The following is a 26,706-nucleotide window of genomic DNA, read 5'->3' on the forward strand; positions in this document are numbered from 1 at the left end:
GTAGCTTGGATCACTTCCACCTCAGGCTTTTTGAATGTCTGTACCTGGGCTAAGTCTCTCAGATTTTGGAGAGCTCTTGTATGTATGTTTTTTGAGGATGCATTGATGCTTTGTTGCATACTGTAATGGAGCTAAAGCTCTTGTAATATGAGGTGAAGATAGCCAGGTCTTCTTTTTGCATATTCCAGCCAAATTAACCCAGAGTAACCAAAAATTCCAGTATTTCCAATGAATAAATTAAAAGAAAAAGCCAGTACCTTTGAACTGAGATTGCCTAATCTCTGGGGTCTGATTTTTAAAAGAAGCCAGAGATCCTCGTATATAGAATTAGTCCAGAATCCTGTATTTTGATGATACAAATGTCACCACTCCAGCTATTATACAACTATCTAGCTCCTTACTGGCAGAAATGTATTTTGGTCATATGATAACAATCACTGAACACACTCAAAACTACCATATATATGCATATAATCGGGATTGCTAAAACAACACTATTTTAAGGGGCACTGTCAGACTTCGAAATCACATTTCTGACCTACAGTTTTTTTTCATTATTGCTAAAAGGAGCACTTAAGATCATTGTAAAATAAGCAAATGGGCAAAAAAAAAATCTTTGTAGTGTATATAATTGAGGTACATGACAACATGTTGGCCTAGATTTCTAAAACGCTGCCTTTATTTATTTATTTATTCATTTACTTGTGATGCCTATCTTGAGACACCTTACAAGGATCTGGTTATCAGAAAGTGCTGAAAATTCTTACTTACAGCTCCCCTTCATAGTCACTTGGATTTCTATCAAAACACTCAGGGTGTTTTATCAGAACTTGATTTATTTTTTAAAGAATATTCTGAGCCTGAGGCAAGATTTTTCTTCCAGTGCAGGAACATCATGAAGTACACATACATATCTTAGAGTCCAACTTGGCCCTCAGTATTTTTTTTTTTTTTGCTACATTATTCTTGCCAGTTAGGCTACTACTAATGACTTGGGCTGTCTTGTCAAATTTATGTGAAAATGCAACAAAGCTGCCTCCTGCTTAACTCTCCTAAATATTTTACTGGTACTCAAGAGTGCACATGATCTGGGGTGATATATTTAAATGCCTGGCTTTCTGTTAAAAGAATTGTATTAACTTATTTTATCATTCAGAAGGAAAAAGCAATTATTAATACGACCCAAAGGCAGGACCAAAGTTGCTTTCTTTGGATTTAAAGATTGCCATCTGTACAGCATCAGTAACAGAAGTTCTTTTTACCAGAAAAATGTACATACAAGGAATGACAATATGGTTGTATAGGCTATTGGCTATAAAGAATATTATGGAAGTAATGAAAGAACAGACAGAATAGAATGGCCTGTGCAGCTGTTTATTATAAGTAGAGCTGTACAAGACATCACACTCTCAACAATATCAAAAGCCTCAAAAATTGAAGTTAGATTTATGAAGTTCTTCTGGTTTCACATAGAAACACGGGCATTTGGTGAAACAAAAACAGTGACATTTTCAATGTTTGAAAATTTCAAAATTTTCCTTTTAAAAATATTGATTTTTTTGCATTGGCATACACACCTTTTTTGAAATCTCTCCTGCATAGATATGAAAAATGAAATGTTGGGGGTCCTAAACATGGTCCAGAGAAGAAAGCAAGAACATTTCCCTTCAAGTGTCACAAATCTTATTCCCCAGCTCATCCCAGCCCTCTTCTTGAATCTTAATACCTCAAAGCATGGTGATAATGTCAGAAGTATTTGTAACAGTGCTCCTTTTTGTTCTGTCAACTCCCTGCAATAAGATCTTCATCTTTGATTGGAAAATAAAAGCTTCTGTCAACAAGGCTGACACTGACATGCACAAGATTTTCTGTTTCCATTTGAAAGGATTTCACTAATGGACAGCTGCATTTTCTTTTTTCTGGGTTTTGGGGGTTTTTTTGGTGCAGTGAGAATCTGTGACTAAAGATCTTTATTGAACAATTGATGTGACGTTTTCTTTCTCTTCATATTTTTCCTGTTGCTGAGCTAGGTTACACAGTGGCCTGTAGGAAACCAAGGATTGCTGTATGACCGTAATTGGATGCTTGTGAATCAGAATGGAGTTTGCATTACTCAGAAGCAGGAGCCTAGGCTCTGTCTGATACATCCCTCAATTGATCTGAAACAAAAGATTATGGTTATCAAAGCAGAAGGTTAGTAAGTAAATCCATTTCTCTTCCTTATTAATACTGATTTTTAAAAATATATATGCAAATACTGAATGTCATGTATCACTAATATGGGAAGGACAAGTTCTGCTTTTGCAGATTGTACTGGAATGTGTGGTGTGTTTGACCGATAGAGGTCCATAGTGGCTTCCCGTAAGCAATCACGAAAGCAGGTATCATGGGCAGAACTGGTGAACTCGTAAATATGTATGGATGCTGGCCATCCTATCTCTGCACAAACGCGGAAGGCTGTAAGGACTAATGTAACTGAAGTTGAAAATTGTCATCTCCTAAGTATACAAAGATCAACTACTTTGAGTGTGGCAGAGAGACAAGATTTGCCATTTATTGACTAAATAGGAGGATTCATCAGTGACATCTGGTATCACTGAAGTGATGACATGACCTTACATATTTTTTTGCTGATTACTTTACTTTCAAATAAAGGAAAACATTTCTTTATTATTGTACTTTCCTAGATTCATCTGTAAGTACAAAACAGAGCCATGTTGCAGGGAGGGGTGAGACTGGGAGTCTGGAAATACTGCTCGTACTTGCTGGCATGTATTGTTCCTTTCACTAACCAAACAATTAACATGGCACTAAAGGGCAGGTATATATCCTTCAGTGTTCGTTATTAGAGTCTTGTTTGCATATGGCTGAACAGCATTTATCTTTTCCCTGGAGTCTCACATTTATCCAGCCTGTGCTGTTCTATAAATAATATATGTGCCCATATTTGTGCTAGACCAAAGTAAATTAACTCCTTTTTCTCCTGCTATAAATTCACCATCACAATTTTTTCTATTCTCTGATAGATCTGCAACAAGTAGATCTCTCCTCAAAATGTGGTTTAAGAACCACATTAGATGTGAACCACTTTAGAGCCCTTTACCTGTACATGACTGAAGTCAATAGGATTTGCATAGAGTGCAGTACCACTTGAACCCTTCAGAAATGACGTGGCAGACCAAGGAATCTGACAGTTCTGCTTTATTCATTGTCTGAGTTTTAACTGATCAGCATCAGTTAGAAATCATGAAACTCCACACAACAACCAGCTCCAGCTGACACTTGAGCTTCTTAATAGGTCTCAGTCTGTCCTATCTCTCCTCTCCTGCTATGGCTTTCCATATGGTTTCTAGCGCCACCCTGATTTTTGCATCCATATGTAGTTTAAGAGGTCCATTTACTTTCAGCCCAATAGACCATTCTTCTTCTGCAGTGGTGTCCACTGCTCCTGGGAAGAACAAATCTTAGCCAATGGTGCTGTTTTCATTTTCTTTGTCCATTCTTTGTGCACTCTGCTGGATCTGGCAACTTTTGCTTAGTGATGTAATCCACTGCAGAGCCTGCATCTGTTTTCCAAATGCCAAGTATTATCTTGGCTTGCAGCATTTGCCACAGTGTGTGCAGCTCTGTGGTCTGTTTGTGTGGATTCTAGCTTTGAACACCATTTATCTTCCTACCTCATGTCTCTTCCTGTAGCAGCTGAGATTTGTTGTTGTACCCACAGGTTTCAAATCGTATTCCCCTTCCATAGTCCTCAGTTTGGAGTGGGTAGCATCCTTTGCTTGGCAATTTCTAATTGATTTGTCTCACCCTGTGTTTTATTTTTCCTCTCCCAATCAAGCTGTGGTCTTTTATCAAAGATTGAGCCCCCAAAATCACAACTGGCCCTTCAGTTTTAGAGTGGTCACAAACTCTTCTATGTTTCCATCTTTTATTCTCCATTTAAAACACGGGGTGCAGTACTCCTCACATTTCCATAATGCAGTATCAGAGCCTCTTCTGCCTAAGTTAACTAAAAGGTATTAAAAATATTAAGTGCTTCAGAACCAACTGTCATCAGAAATAAAGTTTCCTTTTTCTGTCTGTCTTTTCCCTGGCATCTATTGCTTGTAGATACAGAGTGATTCATCATGTCATCATGTCAGAATCACAGAGAAGTACAGCTGGAGGTTGTCTAGTCAAACCAATGCCTGAGGGAGCATCATTCCCATCCAAAAGTATCATTCTCATCCATAATATAACCTCTTAGTAAAACTGCAGTCCACCCTGACACATCACAAGACATAACACCCTGACCTACCACTGGTAAAGCAGGAGGACCATGACAGCCAACATCCTGCTTATGTAACAGGTTGCTAATATATGCCCAAGAAATCCAGGTAGAGGACCATGCCCACCACTGCAGAGGAAGGCAAAACCCCCCACAGTCCATACCAGTCAGACTATGGGGTAAAATTCCTTCTTGCTCTAAATGTTATTAGTCTGACCCTGAGTGGAGGGGCAAGGCCGTCTAGCTAAGAACCTCTGCCTCTAAGTCCCAGCAGGAGCACTGGCACAACCCAGTCAAAATCCCCAGCCTTGGCTGCAGCCAACACCCAATGCCTCTGAGGAAAGCTTAAGAAAAAACCCCTGATACATGCAGCTGAAAGGTGAGGGATGGGGGATTCCCTCCCAGCTCCATATGGCAACCAGCAAAGCCCAGAAGCATGGGAAATGCCCATGGTAGAACATAGCTGTACCTAGCTGATCCCCAACAGTGGCTGTCCAACCTCCAGTGACAGAGTCCACAACTTCCCTAGTCAGTCTAATCCTCTGCCTCACTATTTTAACAGTGAATATTTTTGCCTTTGCCTTTTGTGCAGCTGCATCATACTGCAGAGTCAGATTGTGTCTGTGATCTACCAAGACTCCCAGATCTTTCTCCATAGTGCTAACATTGAGCCAGGTGTCACCCATTTTGTATTTGTGTTTTATATTATTCTTCCTGAGCTGTAGCACCTTGCATTTGTCAGTACTGAACTTCATCCTCTTAGCTTCAGCCCAGTTTCCCAAACTGTTGAGATCTTTCTGAATTGCACTTCTGTCCTCCAATTGTTCACAGTCCTTCCCAGTTTCATGTCATCTGCAGACATTCTGAAGATTTCCATGCCAGCATCCAAATCATTAATAAACATGTTAAACAGCAGCGGGCCCAGGACAGACCCCTGTGGGACTCCACTCGAAACCTCCTGCCATTTTGACATGGATCCATTTATAATTACCCTTTGCTTGCAGCTATCAAGTCAATTGTCTATCTACCATATAGTAGTTTTGTCCAGCTCATATTTCTCCAATTTGTTTATGAGAAGGTCATGTGGGACCTTGTCAAAAGCTTTGCTGAATTTCAGATACTGTACATCCACATCATTACCTTCATCCACCCAAGTAGTTACTCTGTCAAAGATAGAGATTCAAGTTTGTTTGACCTGATTTGTCAATCCATGCTAGTTGCTTGTGTTCAGTCTTTCCTCCTCCAGATGCTTGCAAATGGACTTCTTTAGGACACGTTCCAGTAACTCTCCAAGTATTGAGGTGAGGCTAAACTGTCTGTAGTTTCGCAGGCCCTCCTTTTTGCCTTTTTTATTTTAAAGAAGGCACTATGTTGGCCCTTTTTCAGACCTCTGCTACTTTGCCTATCTCCCATGACTTCATGAAGATCATTGCCAAGGGCTCAGAGATCATCTCTGCCAGTTCTTTCAGTATCCTAGGATGAAGTTCACCAAGTTCTGCTGACTTAATTTATTCATATCCATCAGAAGCTCTCTGACTGTCTCTCTTGTTATCTCGCTCTTCAGATTATCTCCTTCTTTATCCAAATAATCCTTATTAGCTGTCTGGCTTCAGCTTAATTTTTTGGTGACCTGTCCATTTTTCCATTGCCTGTATACTTTCCTTTTGCATTTGAGGCAACCTAAAAGTCCCATGTGCAGACACATTGGACTCTTGCGATTTTTCTTGTGCTTTCATTGTGTTGGAAAAGTTCTTATTGGGTTTCGTATTGGGTATTGTGCCCTTTGGAAGCTCCCAGCCCTCCTGAGTGCCTTTATCCTTCAGTCTGCTTCCTATGGCACCATGCACATGAATTCCTTGAGTCAAGTGAAATCCTCCATTTTGAAATATAGCATCCTACTTTTGCTGACTTCATGCTTTCACTTGTCTCAGGATATGGAATGTTATCATATCATGATCACTTCCTTCTAAATTGCCCATCACCTTCACATCTTCCACCAGCTCTTCTCTGTTGGCCAGGACAAGACCCAAGATAGATGATCCCCTCGTTGTATCCCTAACCTTCTGAAACAGAAAGTTGTCTTCTGTGCAAGTTAGTACCTGGCTCAATGTTTTATATTTGGCTGCATTGCTCTTCCAGCAGAAAAATTGATGTCTCCCATCAGTACCATCCCATAGTTCATGGTTAGATTGTCACCTCTTTGAAAATATTCAAAAGGAAAACCTCACCTCCAAGGGATTTACTTATACTTTGTTCATTGAAGTTATTCTTTATAAAATGGAAAGAGCTGTTCTGTTTCTAAACCTTTGGCACATCTTCCTGTCAAGCACACCTGTTCAACTTAAACTTGCCTTGGCATGCTTTAAAGTGCAAGGAGGGTATTTTCAAAAGCAAAAATTACTGATAGACACTGGAAGTCAATGGGATTTGGGGCTCTGATCTGAAATTATGCCTTTGAAAATTTTTCTCATCTTCCTCCAGGTTATTCCTGGAGTTCTAGTAGTGTTCATCTTTTGGAAGTCAGAGGACCCAATGGACCCGAATCCATGGAAACTGGAATGAAATGGGCTTCAACCAGTGTTAGAATATGTTGGAAATTCAGAAATTAACAAAAAAATAAGTATGGCTGTTATATATGGCTTTTACTACCATCAAAACATAAGAGTTTTTCTGGATCACTGTCTTTATTAATTCTGTAATAAGCATAGACAGTGATAATCCCAGATATTAGATATTTTGAGGTCCCATTAAGTGTTCTGGTTCATCTCTTTGCAACAGCAGTTCTATTCTGTAGCACCAGTAATAGGCTTGCAATCTAGTAACCATTTTAAACTACTAAAATGAGGTTATATTTGCCATGTATTTCCAGATAATATTCAGGAGATTATCTTTAGCAAGGTACCCAGATGATGGAGGTACAAGTGAACTTCGAAGGAAGGCTGAATACATGCACGACTAAAAAATTCCTCCTGCTATTTAGCCTGCTTTTCTCTCTCTTAACTTCACCCTGTTATTCCTAACTGAATTCCATTGAATCATACAAGCTAACCACTCTCTTCTTGGTGCTTACACTCTTCAGACCAACAGAATTTTATTGACCATCACATTTTGTTCCATAATAAGGTTATTCTTATTCAACTTATTTAATCTTTCCTGATAAGTCTGTCTTTCAGGTTCTCAATCACATTTTCTTTTCTGCAGGACTTCCTCCAGCTGATCCATATTTTGCTGCTAATTTCATGTCTGATATTGAATGTGTATTTCAGATGCAAATACTCACACCAGGTTTGTGCAAGGCATAACTGTTGTCTCTCTGTCCTTGTCTGAGGTGAATCTTCTAAGCATGCAGCTCAAAACTTCATTGGCCTGTTTGGATTCCCTATCATATTTCAAATTAATAATATTTGATTTGCTAACTACAACCACCTCTAAGTCTCTTTCAGCATTATTGCTCTGAGGTTTTTTTCCCTACTGAATACCTCTCATCTGGATTATTTTTCCCCAGACGTACTATTGCACATCTTTCCAAGATAAGAGTTTTGTTTCCCCTTCCATATCCTCTGATCCCTTTGAATGATGTCTCTGTCCTTGCTAGTATGTGCTACTTTTCTTTGTTAAGTACCATGAATACATGGCATTATTTCACTCTATCCTTTCTGTCACATCATTAATGAGGACACAGGGCAGGTGGTACTTTTAGTATGCCATTGACATCAAGTTCTGTATCTTTTACTGAACCAGTCACAGTTGTCAGTGGTCCTATCCAGTGTGCAGAGGCATAACTAGGAAGCAGGGTGAGGAGGGGCAGAGTGGTAAGCTCTTACCTCCTTACACAAGGGTCACTGGTGCTAGTGCAGCAACTTTAGCCCCACAAAGGCAAGCTTGTGCCGAAACTATGTGGACTTCCTTTAAATCAGCTTTTCTTAACCCGTGGGTCACAACTCAAAAGTGGGTTGCAAGAATATATGAAAGGATCACAAACAAACTTTACAAGTAGATTCTCCTTTAAAGGAGAAAAATGTGGGAAACTGTGGCTTTCCCCTTACAGCTGTGAGAATTCCAGCCTGCAAGGGGCTTCTAGGGGCCCCCCTATTCCCCACACACATCCCAGCCTGCCCCACACACTGTGGGGTGGAGCCGGGGGGCAGCAGGTTGGGAGTGAGGGGAATGGTTCGGGGACTGGCCAATGATTAGAAATGGGTCCTGGTACAAAAGAGGTTGATAACCACTACTCTAAATCAGTGCCTAGGACTAGTGCCCCACTCACTCATCCCTAGTTACACTACTGCCCCTGTGGGCCTTAAATCTGGGTCAAGGATTAAACCTTACTGGTTAAGACTTGGTCTAGATAAAAATGAACTGACATTCATGAAGGAAAGGAAAGCAATCAGAAAAGAAGGTAAAGATTTATATCTGCCTGTTTGTGCCTTTTGTTGCCTGAATTTATAACCTGAGCTGCTCTTACATGACCCAGTAACAGTGAATCAAATGGTCTTTTCTTTTTGCATCGGACCAGAAAGTTGCATCCCTTTCATTAGCTCTGGTAGTTTTATCACATTGGCTAGGGACAGGCATTACACATAAACTGGTTTAAGTGATCAGAAACTGGTTTAAACCTGTAACAGAACAGATGTTCGGTGCACATAAACCAGCTTGAAAATTGCTGAAACTGGTTTGAGATAAACCTGGTTGAATGTATATCGGACTTAATTGATTTGGGTCAAACTGGTTTATGCAATGTCTCTCCCTGACCCCTTCCTGGTTTAAGTTAAATCAGAATTCCCCAGCATCCCAGTTGCTTTGCAGCTGTGGGTAGGGCTCTGTTCTCTGCTTCAGCCCAGCAGGGACAGCCCTTCCCCTCTGCTCCCTGGCTGGAGCTCCAGCAGAGACTGCAGGCATCTACCTGGCTTCCTCCTGCCTCCCCCTCAGCACTCCCTGCTCAAGCAGGGATTCCCCACTCCCCTCTGCCTTACACAGACACCGCTTTATCATTAGCTAGCATACCACATGCTGGCTACAGTCGGTGCTGTGGGAGACATGACAAAGGCAGACAAGACAGTGTCGGCTTAGGGCTTTTTGGAGCTAATCAACAGGTAGCTAGTAATGTTCCTCCATTCCTTCCTTGGAAAAAGTTGCTTAAGAGCTTGAAATAATGAGAGAGTCTGCTGTTTTGTTCGATGCTGACACAGCTACCAAATACATCTATGAAACAACTCCGCATGTAAATCCCTTCTGTGTAACTCAATGCTCTTTTATCAACAGCGGGGGGAGGCCAGGGACACCCTTCCCTAATCAGAGAGTCCTGCCAGGGCCTGTCTATGCCCTGCCCCCCACAGCTCAGCATTGCGGAAGGGAAGGGAGAGTTGCTCTAGTGCCCCCTGGCTTCTAGCCTGAGCCACTACAGGCATGTGCCAGCATTTCTTCAGTCCAGAGGGGATGTCTGTACAGTTACAGACCGGTTCATCCTGGTCAGGTTAAGCTAACCTGCAAAGATTGAATAAATTCAGGCTCAGGCTTTTTGAATGTCTGTCTGTAGCCCATGAGATCAGACTACTGCAATGCTTTCTATAGCTCAGACCCATTCAGAAACTGAAGCTCAGCTTGGCAGTGTCTTGTTTTTAACAGTGTGCTTTGCCAGGAATATGTTATAGTGATATTTCACACATGACCCTGGCTTACCAGTGCTTTCTATATAGAGTATAACAGATTGGTTTTGACTGATGAGCTCCTTTATGGTTTACAGTGCATCCCTTTATGGTATAAATCTTCACCTGACAGTCCACCTTTCTCCTCATAAAATCCCACTACACATGGTCAGGTCAGAGCTTCCTTGATCTTGTTTAGGGTCCCATAATTTAGGCATTTTTTCTCCCATATTTCTAAATCAGTTAACCTATGTAGCAGGCCAAAAACCTCCCATTTCACTGAAATCTTGGATTTTTAAGAACTGTATTTTTAAATTTTGAGTCCCTCTTTTCTAAGATGCTTGTTTTTTGGCTAATATTTGTCATGTTTTTCCATATAAAAATTGTATTGAACTTTCCTTATAGTGAGACTGACTGATAAAGCAATGATAACATGTTATGTATGCTTCTAGGGAAATGAGGATCTACTATATCTAGGCCTGACCCTACTTCCATTGAAGTCAATGGCTAAGCTCCCATGGACTTAAAAGGGAGCGGGGCCAGATCCTCCATTTGCAAAACCCTGTTGTGGGTGCACTGAGACAGACCAGTTAACATCTTGCTACGGTACCAAAGGCACAAGTTTGTCCTCCAGACTTGTACTGAAGGCTGTCCCAGATGACCATCTGTAAATGAATACCTGGTCACTCAGGCTGGGAAGTCAAAGGCAGCCTGCTAGTCACATGACAGCACTCATGCACTCCTGGCTATTGAAACTAATCTTAACTACACTAACCTGATAAGGCCTTCGACTTCTTTTTTGATTGCTTGTTCTGAAGCTAAAAAGAAATCTTTCCGTCTGCCTCTGTTAAATGCAGATGGCCTAATTCTGCTTGGTGTTACACCATTGTCAATCAGGAATGATTCTGCTGTGCAAGGACAATTTCTCTCTTTCCATTTTAGCTAGCAGCCCTTTCCAAGTTGTGAATTAGTTTGTTATTGCACAAAAGCAGGAATTTTGAGAGTTGTGAAATCACTTTAAAATATTGGAACAGAACAATGTGAACAAAACAGTGCAACTAATTACACTTTATGCAGTTTATTCTCCCTTCAAAGCATAATGTATTACTGCCAATACAATTAATGGGAATTATGTGCACACACTGAGGAAAGAATATGCATGAACAGTTTATATTTCAGTCTATTGAAATGGCAAGCTTCTAATTTTTGCCATTGACACAGAATAGTTGCTATAAAGACAAGGGGTTTTTATATTAATATTGTGAACACATCTGTGAATTTTATCATCAAGCAAATGACCATGGAGAATGACAGCTTTTACATTTTAGTAACTAGCAATATTCTACTTTTTTGCCTTCAAATGGAATAAAGTTATAATTAACAACTTTAACCTACCCTGAGTATTGCTGTCAAATGTGCATTTTATAGTCAGAGTGATACATTTGCTAATGTGAAACGTAAAAGATCTAGAAAGCCTTGAAACCCCACCTGAAGAAATTGCATGTGTGTTCCTTGTTTAGACTTATTTTAATAAGGGTTTGTAGCTAGACTAATTTCCTTTTCCCAACTCATATTTTATTTTCCCACAGTAGAAAACACAATAGACCAAAAACAAAACAAACAAACAGGGAAGAAAGCAAAAGGAATCATACAAGGGCATTCATTTCCTCTTCTCATTAGATAATAATTACAATTATAATTACCTGTTTTCCTGTTGCAAGTGGGTTAAGTGGCTTCTTTGTTTTACAAGCATGTCCAGCTTTTCCTCTCTTATCTTAAGTTCAATGAAGTAACACTGCAAGTCAAATAAGCTTTCAATGGCGCTGAAGTTAAGAAATAACAAAAAGCTTTGTGTTTTGAAAATGCATAAGGGAAAAGAGCAGATAATATCAGTTAAATTTCCCTGATCTTTAAAATGAAACAAAACAGATTTTTTTTCCATACACAGAGTTAAGGCAGCGTGAATCTCCTCTTAGTTACACTGCTTTAAATAAAAAGTAGCTTAAGTGCAGCTTTATTATTGTGAAATGGGTCCACATGAGATCAGAAGCAGTGTTAGCTTATGTAGAAGTATAAGGGAAAGTAATGAGGGTTCATTACAGCCAGACAGGAAAAAACCTTTTGTTTTTTGTTTTCACTTAAAAAGGGCAATACTGGGAAGTTCTTTTCTCTCTAATAAACCAGCATGGCATGTTCGTTCCTTCAACCCATAGCATTCAGGATTTTAGTAAATTCTTAGCAAGATGTATCATTCTGTTAAATCCAAATAAATATGCTCATAGGAGATATTTTACTCATTAGCATTTTTCATTATTTCGGTCTTTTCTTAGATATGTAGTTTAGTGACAAATATACTGCATTCTTGAACAGCATGTATGTTTTTCTTTTATTTCTGCATATTACCATCTCTCTGTCTCTCTCTCAAAAAAGAATGATTAAACCCATGTCCTGATTTACTCAAGGCAGCACAACTGTGATAAGCCTTTCCTTTCTACAACAGCCATGATTACTGCAGTAATTTTTTGCCAATCCGAATGTATGAGACACACAGGGAATAAAGTTACTAAAAGCTGAAATGTTATATTGGTTAATGCATTTTGGGTACCAAGGTCATCCAAAGCCTATGTTTTTGCATTATCATTTGGAGCCACCTGCAGGCACAGAATATAATGCTGTCAAAATGGGGAGAGTTTGTCAGTGTTTGTGATCATGTGCAGGAAGGAAAGATGTACTTTATTTGTAAAGTATGATTCTGCAAAAATGTTTTTCTCGCGACTTGCACTCTATCCATATAGGAATGGACCCCATAACTGTACCTCTAGAGGAAAACCTGGAAAAAGAGACACAGATCTGTCAAAGCAAAGTCTGTGCACATAGGTAAGTGAGAAGAGAAGAATATCAGAAAAACTACGATAGTGAGGACAGCTCAGAGTGACCTTATGTAATACAGTGTCATAAGCTCTATGATAGTCTAGGAGGTTTGGCATAAACACAATTCAGGAAGGGGAGAAACAGTCAATGTTTTAATGAAGCATCCAGGTAAATTAAAGAAAGTTTTGAAGAGAAGTGGCTGTGATAGTCCAGGAAATAAGCAAGAGGCAAGGATTTTTGTGGGTTGTATTTTCTGTTGGACAAATGGCAAGGTTGGGATAAACTTAGACAAGCTTTTGGATGCAGTGCATTCTTCTTCAGGTCAGATAGATGACACTGTGTTAAAAATAGCACACAGAGCAGTTCTGTGCAAATAAATAAATATAGATATAGTTTACAAAATCCTATTTTGACAATTTTGCATCCAAGAGAACAGAAAATATCTTTATTTGGTTTGTTCTCACAAAACTGTCAGTCAGAAAAAAATGGAAAGACGCTATACATTTTCACGTCATGTGGCTAATCAAATAGGTGTGTTTTATTTCAGTTAAATTATTCACTTGTCACAATAACTTTTCCTATTTCAGGTTGCATTGTTTCACATTTCTGAGATCCCAATCCTTTTTTTCATATTTACAGCACCTTTTAACTTTGTTTTGAGTGGGAATGGGGATCATTTTTCAGTAACTTTCTTTGGAAGGTTATTAATGATATATTGAATACTATTAGCGTCCAAGCCATTCTGTAAAGCAACTAACATATTACCTCACTATAATGTAACACTACTATTATTAATCATTCAATTTCCTTTTAGTAAGCTACATGTTTTTCCACCGTGTTGTAGAATTACCTTTGAAACAAATATTTGCCAATCTCAGTAAATAGCCCTGTACTGGATGGCTTGCTAAAATGTATATGCATTACCTACTTAATTCCACTTATGCAGCAAAGACTCCCCCTTTTCACATTTGCTATTCAATGTAATACATGGTAACAACCTAACATAGGACATGAGTTGGCCTCCCATGTTGGGTAGTACCTTGAGCTTCAATCAATGACATCCTGAGTGCTAAACCTGACTGCTGCAGAGGGAAAAAGAGACCCCTTTTCCCCACCAATTTACTTTCCCAAGCTACAAGAAGGATTTTGCTTCTTGGTTTGTTAAATCAATCTTTTGTGTCTATGCTTCATGTAACCAGGCCCATTTAGCTTTGACCCATTCTTTTAAATTTCTCCTCCCTGAAATTCATTCACCATGGATCTGTATTTGTAATTACCGAGTTTGCCTCTAGCATGTGGTGGCAGTGACAAAGTGGTCAAGGCATCTTGCCATGGCTCCAGACATCTCACTTTGGGCTTATACAGAAGTCTGCCCTAATGAACCTAGCTGTCAATTGGTAGCTAATGTTTTGTATTATGGAGCCAAAAGCAGCTGGATGTGAATTCTGCTGTATAACTCCATCATGTGCTACTGGTTACCCATGCAAGCTTCTGCTTCTTCTACCTTGAGTATTAGGGAATTATCCTCCATCTGATTAAAGTCATACACACACAAAATATACTCTTTCTGCTGGTGGCAGTTTTCCAAACAAATAACTGTGTTGTGGACATCACCAAGAGTCATTCGCTACAATCACTTGTCCCACTTCCCATAGTCTTGACTCATCTTTATCCTCCTTGTGGTAAACCCATCATTAACAGACCTTGCATGTATAATGTCCTCTGTTGCTTTTCTCTCTTTTTCCTTCATGTCATTGACTGTATTTTGTGTTAATGTATGAAAAGGGACATTTTCATGGGATATTGTTCCATGGTCTGAGGAGAGAAACCAGGAAGGTAAGTATACAGAGTCAACCAGGACGGATAGGCAAAAGATAGGGGCAGTAAGAATGGATTAAATGGATGAGGTTTCTGAGTCCAGCAGGCCGGGTACAGACATTACACTTTTACTGGTATAAGTGATCAGAAACTTGTCTATACCCATAACAGAGCAGAAGTTTGGCACACGAAACCGGTCTCTACCCGTAACAGAGCAGAAGTTTGTCACAAATAGATTGGTTAAAAAATAGCGGAGCCTGGTCGAAGGTGTGCCCCCGGTCCCTCCCCCAAGGGCGAATATGTGTTCTGTTTGCTATTGATCTAAACCATGCTGCTTACAAAAAACCATGTAACTTAGATCAGTTTCACCTCAGGCTTTTTGAATGTCTGTACCTAGCCCCAGAGACCCAGTCATCTTACTTCTAAGTTTCGTGGTCCCCTGCAGGAAGTCTGACAGCTCTTCAAACATTGGCAAACTGAGGCTCCAGGCTCAGCAGCATCTCATCAGGCAGGCTGCTAGAGATTCAGAAAGCTGACAGGAAAACAAGCCATTATTCTTCATAAGATTTAACAAAATCGGCATGGCCCAGCAAAACAGTTAGATTTCATCTAATCAGCATTCCTCAACAGAAAAATATCAGAAGGAATTGGTGAAAAAGAACAAAGTTAATTCAGCCTGATTATAGGTGATTTCCCACTGAGATCAGCCTTCAGTCTTTGGTCCTTTTGTCCAGTCCAGGCAGTATCTACCAAGAGAAATCAGTCATAAAGTACTGAAGCTACATTGTGTTGATATATGAGTGATAGCAGACAGCAAGTTCTGTTTGAAAGTATGACCTGCTTTATAAATTGACAAGGAACAGGTTAAGAAGAGAAGAAATACGCTGAATTCAGCCTGTTGTGGGTGAATGCAAGTGGCTTCCCCCGGGATCAATATTCAGACTTTGACTGTCCTTGTTTCTCAGTCTATAAATTACTTCACTAGAGGGACCAGCTATAAAGCACAGAAGCTAAATTTGTTGATGACACAACAGTGGGATGAGTAGTGAGCACAAAGCATACCACAAGTAAAATTTGAAAGAATTAGGACCTACTTTATAAATTGGCTGACATGTGCCAAATGAAATGTAATGTTGACAAATGTAAAGTAATACTCAAAGAAAATAAACACAAGAACAAAATGAATGGAATTGAACTACCACAGAAGGACTTTGAAAAGGACCTTGAAGAGACAATGGAGTTCACTTAGAAAATATTTAGACAATAAGGAAAAGTAATTTGAAAAGCCAGGTGATTCAGAATACACAAACTACAAAGTGACCTTGAATGGAGTACTTGAATTCAGCATATCTACAGCAATTTAAAATATTGTAGGTAGACAGAAAGTAAGACGGCTTAATATGGTAGTTAATGGTTCCTAAGCCATTGAAGATCTGGTCCCTACCCACTCTTTCTGCAAGAAGTATTTGGGCAGGAAAAGGAACTTGCATAAATGAATTCCCCACTTTATCTCAACCTCTACTGCAGCAGCCTTACATGTTGTTCTCAGCCTCTTTTACCCTGCCATTGAGGCTGTGGAGGATACAGAAGTGCTACTGCTTTGGGACATTATCAGAATGGTTTTGAAAATATAAATAGTTGCTTGCACTGAAGATGGAAGTGAATCACAGGCTGTTTGCTAAGATAAAAGGCAGTTTTTACTTCCAAAAGTCCTCTCCTTCAAATATTAGAAAACACGTTATAGTGAAGGGAAAGACAGCACACATTTCACTTTGCTCATGAACATGATTTTCCACTCATTTCACAAGTGGTGAGAGTTTTCACAGTTCTCTGATGGACATGTAACTTTAACAAACCAGCTGGCTGACATGAATGTGTAAAGAATACAGTAGCAAGCACTTTCATGGATCGCAAAACTGGTTTTAGGGACAATGGTGCCCTGGGTGAACTTGTATTTTGGTGCCTCCCCCACCCCCCTGGTCGGCAGCACTGCTGTAGGCAGAGGCAGGTGGGCTGGGACACAGGGTGCAGTCCAGTAGGTAGGCAGAGCTACCCGTACTGTCCAGCTCAGCTCCTCTTGTGCAGTGGCTGGAGGTATGAGGGTGGGCTGGGGAGTGTGGGCAGCTGCGCCTCCCCACTAGACTGCACCCCACATCTCTGCTCCCTTGCCTTTGCCTGCAGCAGCGCCTCTGACTTAAAGAAGCTGGGCACTGCTCTGTATGTGTGTGTGTGTGTGGTGCCCCCTGACCACAGTACCCTGGGTGGTTGCCCACGATGCCTACCCCTAACGCCGGCTCTGCATGGAAGGGAAATATAACATGATTGGGACTTGAAAGCTTGAGTAAAAACCAAATGCAGTGCACCTGAATAGCTAGTATGTTTTCTAGCATGACGTTTAAAATTTAGAATCACAAATGTAGAGAAATGCAGTCCCCGAGGAGCTAGAGATCCTGCTTTCACTGTTAGGGACTTTTATATCTGCATAATTTAAGTGAACTAGAAGAAACTTTGTGAAGCCAAACTCCCTCTGTTCTCAAACCCAGAATTTACCATCTTTTTTTGCTGAGAAAAATACTTTTCTTACTTTATGAAGCAGATCACTTGTACTGAGACTGGCTTCTCTGGATTGAAGGAATACCAGTCTGAGTAAATATCAAAGCCACCATGTTCTTCTAAGAATTCTTCATGTGTAGTCATGAGGATACAAACAGGGATTTCTCAGGGGCTCATCCAGATCCTTCCCAAATCTCGAGAGATCGTTTCCTAGGGAAGATTATAAAAATTCCCAGGTGAAGGAAAACATTTGCAGCTGACTCTGAAGAATGCAGTAGTTGAATGAATATAGAAGAAAACCACTAAATGATAGAAACATCTTTTCTAACACTTTACTACTGCTTACTTGCTTAGATAACAGTTAAGTTCCATTTTCAAAGGGTGTGTTTAGTATATGTATTAGCATGGGTTAAATTAGATCATCCTCAATGCTGCAACTGGTGGACCATTTTAAAATCATGATTTCTGACCCAATAGTAAATACAGTGGTGATTATGCTAACCTTAGCTTAAAATAACCAATGAACCAAACAAACAAAAAATGGAAAACCAAAAATTCCAAACTCCTGTAAAACACATTTGTCTCAGTTAAAATACTGGGACAGGGAAGCTTTTGTTCTAACAACTTCTGACTTAATGAGATTCCCCTAGATGCTTCTTCCTATTATTTATTGCTATTATTAAATATTATTATATTCCCTTAGCCTCTAGGTGATACAAGTAATAAAAGATCAGCTTCTCTCATATTTTTGGCCTAGTTTTGACCACTGCTAAAGGCAAATACCTAGCACATTGAAAAGATGTATTGTTTTAATTTAGAGGAAAAGTTTCCATAATTTTTTTCACAGAAAATTGATTAGTCCTATTTGGCACTGACTCTTCCTCTTTCTACCAGAAATGCTACATTAAAAGAGATGAAAATATGTAAAATATAACTTTCATGATACGATCCCATATAAACAATCCCTACACTTGCCACAGGAAAGATATATAATTCTGGAAGGGAAGGGGGATTTCACTAGAGATTTTTTCAAACAGTGGTCCATGCTATGAAAACACTTGAGAAAAAATGGGTTGGGTGGATTTGATATGAGTGTTGCAGGGTAACATTTAGTTCAGATGCATCAGAGGGTGAAGTTTTTGTGACTCTTGTATAATAACTTATGACATGAAAAATGGATGTCCATTTCTAGATAAAACTTATTATTTTAAAAAGGCTTGCAAAATTCTTACTGTATCTCCAATCTTTCATATAAATATATACAGTATAAGTAAATGTAGACAAATGATAATGTTTGTATAGTCCAATTATAGTACCACCGGTACATCTATGTAGATTTCAGACACACAATGAAAGCAAGTACTCATATACGTTACTTGTGTAGATACTTACTTGCAGGATCCAGGCTGTAGACACAATGTTATTAGCCATGTGTTTATAGTACTTCTCTAGCAGACTTATTTTTACTTTTTGTGTCATACGTGGTGTTTTAGAGTCCGTCTCATCATTATTAGTGTTACGCAGACCTTCTATCCCTTAGTAATCTATACAGAATTAAATTACATTTCATGAATAATAACATCAAGTTGGACAGAATATTCTAAATTCCAGGAAATTTGGAAACTATATCTGTGCATAATAATACCTCATATCTCAGCTATTTCATTCAGCAGTGTCATAATGGATGCCAGGCTCTGAACTGAAAAAAGGCAGAGCAGATATCTCCATCAGCCATCCTCAATTTTGCAAATGAAGGTTTTGGCATTCACAGCTTATTATTGAAATTAATGCTCATTGTGACCTCCCTTCTCTTGATAGAGTACAAACGTATGACTGCGGAGAGAGGATTGCAGACTGGTTCTCTGAGTTTCTCGGTCGTCAGTGTCACCTGATTAGACAGAGTTCAGACTTCAAAGGAAATGCAACTCAGAAACACGTAAAAGGTATTTGCTCTTCCATGTTTATGAAAAATGGATCTGATATTCTGTCTCTCTAAACAGAAAATATGAGCCTGCTTGCCATGTCTTATGACAGTGGTGGTCAACCTTCCAGTCCTCTGGGCCACAGGAGTAGGATGAGGCCAGTCTGCAGGCTGGACTCCACATAGGGATGGAAAACAGGGTCAGTCTGCAGGTGTACTCTAACACACTGGCTCAGCTCCATGCACCAGATCCAGCTGCAATTAATGTTGCCACTGCTCTCTTATGCCGAATTTCTGGATGCCTGGGGAACCCTGCAGGCCAGGTGGCATGGCCCTTTGGGCTAGATTTGACCCATAGGTCAGAATTTGAGCACCACTACCTTATGCTGAGTAAAAATCTACTGCAATGAAGAGGAGAGATGTCCTGAACATGCAGACCAATAAGGAACTGTATATCTGTTTTGCTGATCCTCCATTTGTTCAATTTAGGGAAAAAAATCTAAGTAGTCTTTTATACCATCCCAATACCCTTTCTATCTAAAAATCTTATGGTCATTGTGAAAAATATGGAAAATTTCTGAACACAGAATTTATTCTTATGTCAAAATGTATTATCTTAAAACAGAATGAATTGAAAATGACACTAGAAATCCTAAGTTATTGCCACCTGTAAATTATTTTATGAAGTTGAGCTATATCTTATTTAATAAGTTCATTGCACTACATAAGTTTGATTCAGGCTTCTAATTTAATAGGTTGGACTCTTTCCATTGTATTATTCCAGTGAATAATTTCTTCAATGAAAATAAATGGAAACATTATGGGGGTAGGGGTTAGACATAAACAGCATCATATTGATCATTTGTAATAATTATTTAATAATGTTGGATTGATTTTTAGGTCAGGCACCCTCTGCAACCATCTCACTTTCTCTTGTGAATGAAGCACAATATCTCCTGATAAACACTACAAGCATTTTGTATCTGAAAGAGCAAATTATTGCAAGGTGAGATCTTTGTCAGCTGAGATGGCATATTATGTGAAGCTGGTTTTCAGAATCATGTCATAAGGTAAAAGTATCAATGCATTAGTTAGAAATTGAAGTTTTCATCCTTCAGTCCCTCACAAGGATGTATTCTAAATGCCATGTTAAGATAGATCCCAGTTAATAAGATCATAGGAAAGTTAAGCTAGAAGGGACCTCACAATGTCATCTAGTCCAGCCTACCTGCTTACCTGCTGATCTCAATATTCAAGTTAAATACCTGATTTTATCATATTTGTCAATAATCTGCAGAAAATTTTAGTTTATTTTTGTCCAAAAGCTATCTGCAAAAAGCTGTTTGCTTAGAAACCAGTTTATGCCTACCTATGTGTTCTAAGGATCAGAAATACAAAAAGTTACCCTACTTGCTTAGGAATGAGTTATTAATTAGATATCTGCTCTAGGATCCATGATTCCATAAGACAGGGGTATCAAATTAATTGGGCCCTGAAAACTAGATGAGTGGCACATGGGGCTAGTCCAGTACAAGGCACCACATGCAGCACGCACTTCAAACCACCCTACACACAGCATTGCAACATATGCCCTGGACTAGTCCATATACCACATGCCGCATGCACTCTAAACTGGTCCTGCATACCGTGTAGAGCATAAGCCATAGACCAGCCTACATCCAGAGTGGACCCTGGACCCATGTGCCAGGTTTAGCATGCATCCCAGCCGTGCATGCTGGTGTTGCATGCTCCCCAGGCCAACCTCAAATGCAGATTGTGCCCTAGACCAGCCCCACATGTCATGGTCTGCATGTGCTGTGGACAGGCCTACATGCCATGTGTAGTATGTACCCCAGAAAAACCCCATGTGCCATATCCAGTTTGCAGGGCTGGGGCCTGGGCCAGTGCTCTCTGTATGTAAGCCAGTCTGGGATATGCCACGTGCAGTGTGTGGCTCCAGTCCAGCACAACAAGCTGGATGGCAGGGCTTCATGGGCCGGATCCTGCCTGTGGACCATATCCTTGAAATCCTTGCCTTAACATAAGTGTTTAGATCAGGGGTGGGCAAAAAGTGGCCCACGGGCTGGATGCAGCCCACCAGGCCATTCTATCCAGCCCATGGGGCCCCTAAAAGTTTAGAAAATAAATATTTATCTGCCCCTGGCTGCCTGTCATGTGGCCCTCGATGGCTTGCCAAAACTCAGTAAGCAGCCCTCTGTCCAGAATAATTGCCCACCCCGCTTTAGATAGATCACATGTTAAAATGAATACATGACATCTTTTAATACCCTTTGAAAGTCCCTGTTTGTTGTGGAAAAGCTAAATATTCAGAGCTAAAAGCCAAACCAGTGAAATATTTCAAAGAAATCTGTTTGTCAGGATATATTTATTTTGCTGTTTGTTTCCTAGTTGACTTTTGGATTATTCTTACAAAAACAGGAAATAAAGGAATCATTCAATCCACTTAGAGGTCACACATAAGAAAACTTTCATGTCTAAATACCTAAATCCTATTTATGTAGATTGTTATGAACACCCTACCACCTCAACCCGTTTCCCACCCTACGTGCCACATGAAATTCAGTCTCCTTCTAGTCCATGGTCTCTGAGTCTCACCACTGCTCTGTTCTCATTTCGTGTTATTCCCTTGTCCCATTTCACTGCCCTATGTCCTCCTCTTATTCCTTATGCTTGGAAATCCCTCCCTCCCTCGCTTAACCAAGTGAATATTCTTTCCACGCACAAATCCTTTCTCAAATCACGGTTCCACAAGACCTTTCAGTATTAACCCACTGAACCTGAGCAATGTTAGGTTTTGTATCCCTTGAGAAGATGATAATTCAGGAACTAGCCAGGGATATAATACCTGCAGCAAACAGCTGTGTGGGACTACTGAGGTCCTCCAGTTGTTTTCTATGGCTTTTATTTTTAAAAAATGTGACTTCTCTCTTTACCTGTGCAGAGCCATATATGAGCTCCAGCTGAGTAGAGAAAAGGTGTCTTTTGAAGTAATAGCCACAGCCAGCACCTGCATGGCTCACCCTTCATTCAACAAACTGCTGCTAATTAAGCCAGTTGTGAATTGCCCAGAGATGAATGCTCCAGGTGCTGCTGTATCTATAGTGTATATGCATTTTGACATCACTGACTATAGTTGGTTTCGAAAGGAAGTAATTCCATTTGTACTGCTCTCAAGGGCTTGTGGTGAGAAGAGTAGCATTAAGGTGCAACCATACTTGTAAAGGAGCACCACAGGGGAAGGCCAAATAAGAAAGGCACTGAATCAATCTCTCTCTCATTTATTTTAGTCATACTTCCTCCATAATGAGCCATTTCCCCTTTAGGGTCTCTTCTGGTTGGGTTTTAACTCTCTGATGGAGCAGCAAGGTTTAAAAGTCTCTCTCTTATAAGTGAACTTCTCACTCAGGACCCTAAGCTCAGATTTCCTAGCCTTCCCCATAAACTGGCAAAAGACTCCAGCTTTCTAATTTTGTATACATCAAATATAACATGAACCATTTGAAGTGATTTAACAGCTTGCAATATTATGTGAGTGAAATCAACTTTCAGCTCTTCCAGTAGACTGCAGTTCCACTACACAGTAAGAGCACTGGCAATTTCTAAGCTTTGTTTGTCTCCCTGTGAAGGGCCCTTTGGGGTGGGTGTAGTTCTGCAGTGCAAAAACCAGGCCTAGGCCTCTGGAGTAGAAATGCAAAGGAGAGGAATGGGACAAAAAGCAGCTTGTGGAAGAAGTAAAGCAAGATGATTTGCTGCTTTTGCACATCTCCTGCTCCTTCTCCCCCACCTGTTGGTCTAGAGCAGCGATTCCCAAACTGTGGTACGCATAGCACCAGCGGGACACAGACAACCTATGAGTGGTACACACAGGCGGTGGAAGGCCGGGGTGGGAAGGATGCACACAGACACACACAGCAAGCAGCAACCTGCTGCAAGTGACCAGGAATGCAGCTCAGCCATGTGTGGAGCAGTGCCCAACACGTACATGTGTTGGGGGGAAGGTATTGGCGACACTTAGGGGGTGCACACAGGTGCACATGCACCCCCTGGAAGCACCAGCTGCAAAACCAGAAGTGCACCGGTTGGAAATTGGCTGCTGTGGGACCCATCCCATCGGCAATCTGATGCCCACCCCCAGACTCAGGAGGCACCAGTCACCCATGGAGGAAGAGGTGTGGGGGAGAGAAGCTGGGGGGAAATTGAGGCTCCCATGGTGAGGGAGGGAGTGGGGCAGAGGCAGGGGCTGGGGAGAATGGGGCCCCAGGGTGGATCAAGAGATGATCAGAGCCCCAGGCAGCTTGTCCATCGGTGCGGGGAGGCGGGGGCTCCTGCTGTTATGCACTCCCCAGGAGAGGCATGGGGGGCACGTATCCCCCAGATTTGTGTGTGGGGTGCAGGCGGGCTCCCCACTGTGCACTGGGCTTTGTGTCCCACTGCTGTTGCATCAGGAGCCACGTGCGATGCCATGTGCCTCTTGTGTGCTGGCTGCGCCACATGCCATGCCTGGCGGTAGGAAGCACAGCATGGCATCTCACGCAGCTCCTGAGGCAATGGTAAGAGGGTGCAGAGCCCAGTGTGCATTGGGCAGCCTGCCTCCACCTTGTGTTCAAATCCAGGGGGCATGTGGCCCCCATGCCGGCCCTGGGTGTGCACAGTTGTGGGAGCCTCCCTGTGCTTCTGAAAAAGCTCAGGCTGCCCCAGGGAGAGCCAGGAGGTGGGGGGGCGGGAGGGGACGCGCCCTTCTGTCCAGGCTTGCCAGGGAGTGGGGCAGGCCAGCCTGAGGGAGAAGACCCCCACGGAGCAGCGGGCTGCACTCTGGTTTCTGGGTGGCACTGCCATTGCCTTGGGAGCTGTGCACAACACCATGCTGTACCGTCTGTTGCCAGGTAGGCAGGGGATGAGGTGCAACCAACACATGGGAGGCACACGGTGTCGTGCACAGCTGCCAAGGCAGTGGCAGGAGGGTGCAGAGCCCAGCACACAGCAAGCCACCCACCTCTGCCCCATGCACAAATCTGGGGGACACGTGCTCCCCGTGCCTCCCCTGGGGAGGTGTGCAATGGCAGGGAGTCACGACTCCCAGTGCCCCTGAACAAGCCTCCCATATCTCCATCCCATGACCCGTGTGTGTGTATGTGTGTCTGTCTGTATGCTCTGTCAAGCAAGCTCACCCCTCCCACTAAAGACATCCCCAAATGCATCTCTGGATGGGTAACTTTACACTGGCTTTTTTTCCAGTTTACAAATGTTTTATATGCCTACTTTGACTGATAAAACAATGTTTTATGATTACTAAAGATTTTGATGTTTTAATACAAAGTCTGTGTGTGAAAAATTTGCTGGTGGTACTTAAGGCTGTATCATTTTGAATTTATGGTACTCAATCTGTCAGAGTTTGGGAACTGCTGGTCCACAGTCTCTGTCAGGACATCTGTGACACATGTGAGAAGAACTGTTGCCATTCCAAAGTGCAGAGCTGCTTGGTCAGGGTGCCCAAGAAAACCAAAGGGTACACTGCTGCTCTGTATCTGTTACTAAATTGCTGGATGTGACCTTCCCAAATATTGAACTTCAAGGGCTTATTTTTAAAAGCTGTTTTTAGGTCTTTTTAGTTTTGTGTAGGAAGCAGTATTTAGAATCTTTACACGTAGGTTTGTCTTAATAAAAATGTGTTAAGATTTATAGACCCTCTAAATCTTTAATTCAGTTTTAATAGTTTCTCTTTGTGTTAATCTTCCATAGGTAAAAATTAATCTTCCTTTGTGTATTTGGCTCTGGAGAGGTGATCTAAAACAGTAACAGCAATTTAATTAAAGATTAGACCATAACCAAATATTGCAGTACCACATACAAAGAGCAGTATCTGAATCTCTGATACCCTGGTTGTGGCTTGCCTCCATTATAACTAACAAAATCCCCACTGCGCAACCTCCCACTTGATGATTCTTTATTTGAAATAGGCACTTGAAGATGCACATGATTAATTTTAGTTTTATTTATTGGATAGAAATAAAAAGAGAAAAAGAACCTGAATTAAAATCTTGGATCCAACTTCTAGGGGTATAACTAGAATTCATGGGGTTCAAATCCAAAGCCTTTTGTACTCCTAACTTTCCCCCTGCTCCCTTTATTTTTGTTTTCACTTTACTTGTGTCTCTATTTCATTTTATATGGTTGTTATATCTTTTAGCATTCTGAAAAGTGCCCAGTATAATTTGGGTATCAGTAATAAAGGTATTGATAGTCTGCCAAATTATAGCAGATTTCACTTTCATTCAGCAAGGGTGGCTCAAAACTGTTACAGAAATGTAGTTATCCATGTTAGTTAGAAGTCAAGTAGAACACAGGGTAGATTTGCCCCTTATAAACTAACCAGTGTGTATGTGTAGCACATGCTTTCATTAGCTGAATCTCACAGCATCTGATGAAGTGAGTTGCAGCCCATGCAAGCTTGTGTTCTTTGTGTGTGTACACACATACACACACACACACATACATACACCCACCCACAAAAGCACACACACACTTTGGTTAGTTTATGAAGTGCAAGTCTACCCTGCCTTCTGTTCACAAGTGTTATACCAGGGTTGAGAGCCTTAAAGAATAAATGTTGCTGATCTGAGATGCTTATCAGTTTTGTCTGCCAGTAAGCTATAGTGTATGTGGTTACAAATGCTTTTGTGTGCACTCCGTACTGGGGACAAGCCCACCCACCCTTCCCACAGCAGCCTGCACAGCACTCCTTCTCACACCTCCCCGTGCCCACCAAACAGCACTACCCTGCCTCTGGCCAGCGCGCAACGCTTCCCAGCAAGGCTGCTCCCAGGGTGACTGCAACAACCCAGGTATTTCTTGACTCCCCCTGCCTCCAGTGGCTCCTCCTCCTCCTCCTATCCTTGCTGCACCACTCAAGGCAGCAGGCAGAGCAGGCTAGCCATGGGGATATGTGCCAGGCAGCAGATGCCAAGCCAGGCAGGAGGGAAAAACCAGCCAGGCAGCTCCTGTCCCAGAGCATGGGACTCCAGCTTCATCTCCTAGCTGCCTTCCACCCATTCAGTTACCCACAGCCCACTGCACCTGCACCTCCTGGGCAAACTCTGCTGCACAGGCCCCCAGCCCCCACTGCTCCCCCAGCCAGCTCCCAGGACCTAGAAAACACCCCACACACGTGCATATCCAACCCCAATTTACACCCCACACACATCCCACAAGCACATCCCCGCCACACACAGTCCATTCCTTCCCGCACCCCCACATATGCCACACACACCCACACACTCCACCCCCCACACCCTCCCACACACAATATACAAAAGTAAGACTTTATTTTGAGCTGTTATGCAATCACTTCTATATACACTACTCAAAAAAACAAATCACAAGTTGGACAAAAATTATTTTTTGAAATAAAATATCTTATAGTAAATGTCTGATTTTTAGTATGATTTTTTTTATCTGTAATTTGTTACAATGGTATCTTCTGAAGGATTTTGTTTGTGCAGCCCTCAACAGCTCACCAAAACTCGTTAAGTGGCCCTCCAGTCGAAATAATAGCCCACCCCTGCTCTAATGATAGAGAAACAGCAAATGGGAACTTGAGAACTCTTTCA

At 41.3% G+C, this 26,706-nt stretch overlaps 1 protein-coding gene across 3 annotated transcripts in view; it reads left to right on the plus strand.

The window, feature by feature from the left end:
* The window catches only part of MOCOS (molybdenum cofactor sulfurase), a 405,377-nt gene that overhangs the window by 346,919 nt on the left and 31,752 nt on the right, over positions 1 to 26,706 (plus strand). For all 3 annotated transcript variants that reach the window (XM_019540615.1, XM_019540606.1, XM_019540624.1), the window contains exons 9-12: positions 2,031 to 2,193; positions 12,711 to 12,792; positions 18,976 to 19,100; positions 19,979 to 20,084. In XM_019540615.1, the coding sequence (XP_019396160.1) occupies positions 2,031 to 2,193; positions 12,711 to 12,792; positions 18,976 to 19,100; positions 19,979 to 20,084 (476 nt within the window). The remainder of the gene's footprint in view (positions 1 to 2,030; positions 2,194 to 12,710; positions 12,793 to 18,975; positions 19,101 to 19,978; positions 20,085 to 26,706) is intronic.

Source organism: Crocodylus porosus, unplaced genomic scaffold (assembly GCF_001723895.1).
Source record: "Crocodylus porosus isolate Cpor-Errol unplaced genomic scaffold, CroPor_comp1, whole genome shotgun sequence".
In the NCBI taxonomy this organism is placed as follows: domain Eukaryota; kingdom Metazoa; phylum Chordata; order Crocodylia; family Crocodylidae; genus Crocodylus; species Crocodylus porosus.